Raw genomic sequence first — 8,737 nt, forward strand, 5'->3', positions numbered from 1 at the left:
CCACAGTTTCTACGAGGTGAACCTCAATGGGACGGCGTTCCTCAGCTTCCATGTCCCCAATGCCACCTGGGAGCGGCGCTGGCCTGGCAAGGATGCGGTGGCTGCCTTTGCTGAGAGGGAGCTGATGAAATACCCCATCACCACCCAGGACCTCCAACATTTCCTCAACACCACCTGCGTCGGCATCCTGCGGGCTCAGAGCGCCTGGACGGGTCTGTGGTGGGGCTGGGGGACACGTGGTGACATGGTGGGGGGGGTGGTCCCCAGTAGTCACCTTCATGCCTCTTGTCTCTTGCAGGAGAACAGAGCAGCCGGTCGCAAGCTCCACTGGTGCTGGGCCTGATCGTGGGGACCTTGGCTTTGCTGGGCATGGCCGTGGGGATCTTCTTGTGCACAGGAGGGAGCTGCTAGAGGAGCTGGCAGCTGTCGCACATCACCCTGTGGAGACAGGGGATGGACCCATCATCCTCACCCGTGGAGGCAGGGGACGGACATGTCATCATCACCCTTGGAGGCAGGGACCAAGCCCATGCCCCACAAGGGACTCATCACCCCATCACTGCAGGCTTTGCTCCTAAAGGACACCGGTGGCTTCCCTGCCTGGTCCCAGCTGGGTTGGCCCCACCAGCAGCAGCACCCTGCCCTGGGGACAGTCCCCACACCAGGCTGGTGTGGTGTACTGAGGCTTAATGTGAAAATACACTTGGCACGGATGGAAAAAGTGGGGAAAATGGGTGAAGAGGGGGGAGTAGCAAGAGAAACAGCCAAGAAAGGGTTAAAAGGATGGCACTGAGCCCTCCTTTATTCCTGTTCCAGTGGGGAAAAGTGCCTGGGAGGAAGGGAGGGAGGATGTCACACCATGTCACACCATGGTGTGTAATAAAACCACTCATCAGCTCTCACTGGTTTGGTTTGGTTTGATCGCTCTCATTTCCACCAGCACCAACCCAACATGGGGCTGCAGATCCATCGTGGGGACAGGCATGGTGGGACTGTGGTTGCCGGACTCTGGGCTGCGTGCACCGAGTTTGTGAGGCCTCTGGAGAAGGGCTGGTGAGGCTTGTGCCTCCTGAGCTCATTTCCATCAACTCTCAGCTTTGGTTTGACTCCATTAAGTGATTTTTCCAATGGCCACGTGGCTACATTTCGTTTATTTTTCATTTCCTCATCTTCATGTGACACCGAGGTTGAGCACGGGGAGCTGTAAGGGGACGGGTTTTCTGAGCAGATCAATGTGTTCACCACTGTCCCCTAAGGATGCTGCCCAGGGGCATATGGGAGTGTGGTGACACTGGGTGAGGGGCTGGGTGATACACTGGGGACACTAAGATGATAAACTGCTTCTCAGGGACCAGGTAAAGAATCACAGTGGCTGGAAAAGACTTTTAAGATCATCGAGTCCAACCACTAACCCAACACTGCCAATTCCACCTCTAAACCATGTCCCTCAGCACCTCGTCTGCCCATCTTTGAAATCCCACCAGGGAAGGTGACTCCACCACCTCCCTGGGCAGCCTGTTCCAATGCTTGACTGCCCTTTGGGTGAAGAAGTTCTTCCCAATATCCAATCTAAACCTCCCCTGGTGCAACTTGAGGCCATTTCCTCTTGTCCTGTCACTTGTTCCTTGGTTGAACAGACCCACCCCCACCTCTCTACACCCTCCTCTCAGGGAGTTGGAGAGAGCCAGGAGGTCTCCCCTCAGCCTCTTTTGAAGAAGCACTGAGCTGTGTTACTGGCTCTGCCCAACCGCTTGCTTTTCCTTTTCTGCAATCTAGATCTGAGCTAAGAGCTGCTCTTTGACCCTTTAGGCTTCAGTTATATCCATCATAAATTCTTGGCTGTGTTTCCCTTTACCCATAGTGAGATTTTGAGTGTGACACCCCTCTTGTCTCCACTGCCCCGAGGGTAGGATGGGCTGGGGATGAGCCAGGATGGGCCACCAAAAGAGGGGACAGCGCAGGGGCAAGGAGCTTTCCTGGATGAACTTCTAGCTTGTTCCTTTCTAAACACCCTTTCCTGCGGCTCAAAGCAAGAAAGGAAAGGGTGGGCAGGAGGGAAGATGGAAAAGGAGATACAAGACAGAAAGGGGATGGGAAGATGGTTGTCCTTGACAAGGAGGTCTCCAAAGACCACATCTCATCACCCTGGCTGCTGGCCACCCTCCCAGCAGCCCCCGCCTCCACCAGGCTCTCAGGGCAGGAGCTGGGGTGATCCCCACCCTTCAGCGAGCTCCTCTGCAAGAGAGGAATAGCAGCCAAGAGGTTAGAGGATCCAAAATGACAACACTGAAGCACGTGAACGTCATTGCTCAGCTTCTAAAGAAGCACCCTTGGCATGAGCTCTGCTGCGGGCTGAGCACTGCGTGTCCCTGCCGTGGGCATCAGGGGACGTGAGGCTCATGCTGAAGGTCAAATGCAGTAGATTTGCTCCCCATGAAGGGATAAAACCACTTGTAGCTCCCTTCCAGTGGGGAGAAACTGCTGTGCTCGCAGCTCTGCTTTGGGTTTTGGGTGTGGAACTTCTCCACTGCCTGCACGTGGAGGCAGATGTTGCACTCTGGTCCCAAGATCCCGGTGTTTTCCCAGAGCGATGCTCATGGTGAGTCCCCTGGGGCTGCAGCTCCTCACTCCCCTGCAAGAGTGATGCCCCAAGGCTGGTAAGGTGCCGTGGGACACGGGCTGGCAGCAGGGATGGCACCCAGGAGAGACCCAGGCTAGAGAAACTGGAGAGATCTGGAACAACAAGGCTTGTTTTGCTTTTTTCTTCTGAACTGCATCATCTTTTGGCCAGATGAGGAAGTCTCCACTTTTCCCTGCTTTTCCCTGCCCCGGCCCCCCATGTGTGTTGGTCGCAGCAGGAGTGTGCTCCAGAAATGAGCCAGCTTTGCTGCTGCCCTGTTGAGTCTGCACCAGGGGACGGGGCAGCGCCCAGCAGCAGGGAACCCTCTGAAACAGCGAGATATCCCCAAAATGCAGGATCCTGAGGAACAGCTTCATCCCAAAGCATGTGCCCATGGACAACACACCCGAAGCTGCCACCCTCCCCATCCTAGGGCCACACCCCTGGTGGTGACCAGCACCCAAGCCTGACATGGGCATGGTTGGTCAAGAGCTGAAGGGTTATGGCAGCAGCATCCACCCCCCGGCCCCCCCAAAATTTCTCTTTCTCATCCCAAAACCCCCAAACTGCCTCATCATGGGGTCACCAGCACTTGTCATGGAGTAATATGCTGGGGGCATGTGGCCTGAGCTGGGCTCCCTCCCCACCACTGCTCTAACACGCCCCATCTCTCCAGCAGTTGCTAGCCACATCCATGGCTGATCCTCTCCCAGATCTGGCTGTTCTTCCGCCCTTGATCACCTCTTGGGACAGCCGCCAACACTTAACCACGTATCCTGACAACCAAGAGCTGGTTTTAATTTACTCCTCAGGTTTTTTTTTTTTTTGTTCTTTTCTGCAAGACGGTGAACAAACCTGCACACACAGATCTTGGGAGACTTCAACCAGCCCCCCTACATCATCTCCCCCAAAGCAAACCATCCCAGTTGTGTGCACCAATGGCTGCGTGGAGCTTCGCTTTCCCCATGCTGCATGGTTTCCATCGCTCAGCTCTGCTATCGCTGGCTTGGATAAGTGTTGAGATAAGACGCCCAACCTTGAACCTTGTTCCAATGAGTAAGACAATCCTGACGCGGTAGGAACCAGTTTTCCTCTTCGCCCACGTCCCATAGGTGCTTCAGATGGGGTGGGCAGGTTCCCCTCCTGCCTAGCAGGGACGCGCAGTCCCCCACTGCCTTTCAGACATCACAAGGTTGGTGTCCCTGGCCATGTCCTTTGGGAGCTTCCGGCACTGTTGCCTCCACGCCCTGCCCATCCCCAGGGACAAAGGACTGGCTGGCTCCAGGAGCTGCCCAGAAACATGGTGATGGGCTCCTGTGCCTGCTCAGGTGGGGCGTAGAGGGTAGCAGCTGTGGAAAAAAAAAAAGTGAGGCTGATGCTACCAGTGCTTTTGCAAATGGGTAGCACCAGATGGAAGTCTCTGGGGACAGGAAGAGGGGATTATCCTTAAAAACAGCCCTTACGCACTCGGGGCCTGTGCTGGTGTCATCATTGCTCTTCTGGACTAAACAAGCTCTGTTCTTCTGAATTCCCCCAGAGGCCACGTTGTCACAGCCCCAGATGTTCTCATTTCTGGCATCACCAGTTTTCAAACATCCTTTTTAACCCGGGGGCTGCACTGGGGTGAGATTTACAACACACGTGGCCTTTGGCCAACCCGCCCTGTGCAAGAGATGACTTTTTTTGAGCAATGGTTTTGGAGTTGGAGGCTGTTTGGTATCCGCTTACTAGCGGCCTCCTGCTCCCACATGAGAGCAGGCAAGTCCCTGGAAATATTTAACAGCAGAGGAAAGGGCTGTGCTGGTGACTCCCTCCTTGTAGGGCATGTGGGTGCCCAGGACCCATCACTGCCCTCTTCCCTTTCTCTCGCCTCCCAGGTCAGCGTGCCAGAGGAAGCAGGAGGAGAAAGCTGGCTGCTGGCCACTGTCAACACCGAGCAGGGCTAAGTGGCAGCCAGGATGAAGGAAGGCTTTGGGGCAGCAGGATACCACCAGTCCCACCACACCTCCTGCCTTGCCCCAGCTGGGTTGTCCCCTCCCTAGGGACCACTTTTGTCTGAGCAAGCCATGACTTGCAAGATGTTCCACCACTGCTCATCAGCGTGATGACACAGGAGCAGAGATGGGGGCTGCTATCTACAAATCACATTAAAGACTCCAGCAAGGACTCATCACTTCACCTTCCCATTCCAGCTAGAGGTGCCCATGGTCTTCAGATGTTTGAGCAGATGTATTCAGAACACTGCAAATCTATGCGTCTTCAGAGCAACTGTCTCCTGGCACCAGTCACTTCCCCCCTCCTATCTCCACTGCCTGTCTCCCAGAAGCAGAAAAGTTCAGATATAGATAAGTACTTTAAAATAACAACTTATTCGGAAAAAACCCAAGCCTGGCTGCACTGTACTTGCAGAGAAGTTTCCATGGAGAAGAAACTGCTGTTTGGAAACACTTTCACCCCCTGCCTGGACTTAGGGAGGAGGGGATGCTCCGGGCAAGCAGTGCCACTTGCTGTGGGGAGAAATGACAGCAGTGGCTCTTGGCATGGCCAAAGTCACCAGGAACAAACCAGCCCCTTGGGCCAGACGGTTCCCCATGACCCATGTATCCAATGCTGAAACTCCTATGCACAGCCCCAAAGCTTCAACATCTGCTTTGGGATGTACAACATAGCTTTAGACAGAGCAAGTCCAGACTGTGGAGGGACAGGAGAAGTGGAGAAGGCTGCTAAAGCACAACAGTGCAGATCTGAACCTTGTTTCACCCCCATCATCTACCTGCTATGGAGTCCTCACCCCACCAGCTCCTTCACCCCCCCTGGGACAGGAGGGATCCAGCCAAAGGGTGGTAATAGTGCTGATGGAGGAAATGCTAACTTAAAGCAAGCCTTAGGGCAAGAGGAAACAGCCTCAAGTTGCACCAAGGGCAGTTGAGATTGGATGTGAGGAAGAATTTCTTTGCAGAAAGGGTTCTGAGGCATTGGCAGGGGTTGCCCAGGGCAGTGGTGGAGTCCCCATCCCTGGAGGGATTGAAGAGTCATGTAGACATAGTGCTGAGGGACATGGGTTAGTCGGGGACTTGTCAGTGTTGGGTTAATGATTGGACTTGATGATCTTCTATGATCTTAAAGGGCTTTTCCAGTCTGGGCAAATTCTGTTATGAGGCCCATGGAGAAACACACACAACTTTCTGGAGGTGATCAAAAGAATCCACTTCAGAAATAAGTCAGGATCCTGGTTTAGCCAGGCAAGAACTGCAACTTGTTTAAACACCCCCTTCTCAAAACATCAGGAACTTCAAGAAACGTTTCAAGGACAAGTGTTTTGCTAGAAAAATTGAACATGTCTATAACTAAACCCTCAACAATCCTTGACTTGTGCAACGATTTAGGGTAAAAGGAGACCAGGAAGTTGTTGGGTTTTTTTCTTTCTTTGTTTTTTTTTTTTTTTTTCCCCTTTTAAATTGGATCCCATTTAGGAACAGCAGCATTGCTTAGAAGAGGCTGGAAATGAAGATTGTGCGTTACAGGATTCCCAGCTCAGAGGTTCGCACCTTCAAGACACTTTGCTTGATCTCAAAGCAAGGAGAGATGATATGAAGATCCAAGCCTCCTAAGAAGCATTTCTATGAGACAACAGATTCTGTGCGTGCTATGACTCACTCACACATACCAAAACAGGGGACACAGGATGTCACGGCCACTGAACAGCTTCCACATCCCCTGGCCAGACACCCCAGGGCCCTTGGAGGACAAATACCTCCCTAGAAGCAGCACAACCTTCCTCAGGCAAGTGGACCAAAACCAAAACAAGTGGAACTGTTTGAACCAGACCCTGACAAGCATCAGTGCCTGCAGAGAAGTGTGGAAACCCTGGAAACTTTGTCTCAGGTGGGAAAGGTGGAGGAGCCCAGCTCTGCGCACACCCACGGCAGAGAGGGGAAGGAAGATGGAAGGAAGCAGGGTTGCTCAGTGTGAGCTGGGGCTTGTTTTTCTTCTCTCTGGTAAAAGCTGAGGCTTTGCAGCTATTGTTGCTGTTCCACACAGCACCTGCCTCTCAGAGGAGTACAGACCCACAATGAAAAGGAAAAAAAAAAAAACACAAACCAAACAAAAAAACCCCCAAAAAAACAACCAAAAAAAAACAACACAGGAAGGAAAAAAAAATAGCAGGGAAAAGCAAAGCAGGGGCAGGAACAAGTGCTCATGCCCGAAATAAACGCATTGCCTGCTGCTAGGGGTGCAGGTAGGAAAGGTTACAGCACAGCCAAACTCTGTCCTGTGCAGAACTTTAGATTTTGGTGTGAAGTTCTGGCTTTTTGGCTTTATTGCTACAGACGAGCACTGGCAGCAGGATCGTGTGCCTGTGGAACAAGTAGGCAGAAAGGGGATCATGAAACAGACCCTCAATGGGCTGAGATAACAGGAACCAGCCCCATGCATAGGGATATCAGAAGGAGAATTTCTTTGAAATCTGAGCTTTTGTAGAATTCTACATTAGAGGAGGAAGCAGGGGCAGAGCTGCCTACAGACACCTGGAAAGAGCTGGTCATCAAACGGGCAGACAGATACTCAGTATAGCAGCCTCAGCTGGGATTAACAGCTTACACTTAGGGATTTTGAGGACAATGAGCACTGAGACCAAGGGTTTGGCATCCCAGGTTTGCCTCACCCCCCTCTCTCCACTGTTCCTGAAGCCCCTGCTTTGCTCTGCCAAGGCCCACGTACAAAGGATCCAACAGGAAACTTTCCCGGTGCTGCTGCTTCCGCTGCGTCAGCTCCTGCTGGAGTGTAAGGGTTGGATGGGATGTTGCTAGAGCAAGGGCAGCACAGAAGGGCTGAGCCAGAGCTGCTCTCCACTGCTCCGAGCTCAGATCTGAGCTACTTAAAAGTTCACAATGAAGAAAAATAAACAACAACAAAACTAGAAAAACTACCTTAAGTCTCCTGCTGCTCCCCAGCAAACATTTCCTTGTAGAAAAAACAGATCCCATTTACTCCCCAGGCAGGGGATGAGGTATAAGGCAGCAGCAGCTGCAAGGATCCCACTTTATAGCCCCCAACAGCCCACAGGGAAGGAGCAGAACATCGTCCTCCACAAACAACTGACTCATTTCTCTTGCTGCCTACATCCCTGTCACAGCAAAATACAAGGCTGACTGACACAGACACTTCAGAAATTGTTTAGCTACTACTCTTGAAGAACACATGGAGATGGAGAGTCCCTGATGGGGATGCTGAAAGCAGCAAGATCTTCACAACAGAGACCAGAGCAGCACAGGTGCCTTCTGGCCAAGTTACCAGGCCCTCAGCTCAAATAAAGCAGCCACAGAGCTTTTGCTGGTATTAGCAGCTGTAGTTTCACCCTTTACAGCAGCTCACAGCTTAGATCACTGAAGGGACCATTCCTTCTTAGTTCAGGACTCACAGCAGTCCCAGGGTAAAGGCTGCTGAAATACATAACCAGGTAGTCTTTGCCATTCCAACTCAAACATCTTTATTTCTGTGCTGTTTAGCTTCACCCGTCCTCACAGAGGACAGAGTGCAGGAGGGTAAGTGAACTTTTCCAGACAAGCTGTTGGTTACATTTGAGGGCAATGACGAAGAACCACAAGGAGCCATTCCCATTATTTTCCAAAAACCCCACTGTGAAAGTCTGAGGAGTCTTTGCTAAACTGTTGTGACTTCAAATTTAAAACCAAGCAATAACTTTTGGGACAAAAGGACTACTCAGTAGTTAGGAGAGTCCCCAGGAGCCTTAAGAAGCTCATTTCCTCTGCTTTCCCATCCATATGCAGGGCCTAATGTAGCCTGTGAAGGCCCTCCTGCCAGTCCACTCCCAACAGCACCTCTGCTCCTGCCCCCAAAACACAGATTCTGAAGCAATACCACACTCTGGACTCAGAGGGGAAAGGGAAGAAGGGCTGGGACTAAAAAAACCCACCCAAACCAACAGAAACTCAGAAGGGACTGACACAAAAGACATAAAAAGCAGGAGAAGCTGTGAAAATATGTTGAGATGGTCAAGAAAAGTCACATCAAAATATATTTAAAAACCAGAAATTCCAATTTGCATGGAATTTAAAACTCTTTTCTCCACCTTTTTTTTTTTTTTTTTTTTTT

The 8,737-nt window shown here is 51.7% G+C and overlaps 1 protein-coding gene across 1 annotated transcript in view; it reads left to right on the forward strand.

Moving 5' to 3' along the window:
* The window catches only part of PROCR (protein C receptor), a gene marked incomplete at its 5' end in the record, with an annotated part of 1,927 nt that extends 1,516 nt beyond the window's left edge, over positions 1-411 (forward strand). Inside the window, 2 exons of the mRNA XM_010172186.1 lie at positions 1-212; positions 299-411. The exon at positions 1-212 is cut by the window's left edge and continues 49 nt beyond it. Coding sequence (XP_010170488.1) covers positions 1-212; positions 299-411 — 325 coding nt within the window. The remainder of the gene's footprint in view (positions 213-298) is intronic.
* Positions 412-8,737: the final 8,326 nt, after the last annotated feature.

Source organism: Antrostomus carolinensis, unplaced genomic scaffold (genome assembly GCF_000700745.2).
Source record: "Antrostomus carolinensis isolate BGI_N321 unplaced genomic scaffold, ASM70074v2 scaffold17657, whole genome shotgun sequence".
NCBI lineage: Eukaryota > Metazoa > Chordata > Aves > Caprimulgiformes > Caprimulgidae > Antrostomus > Antrostomus carolinensis.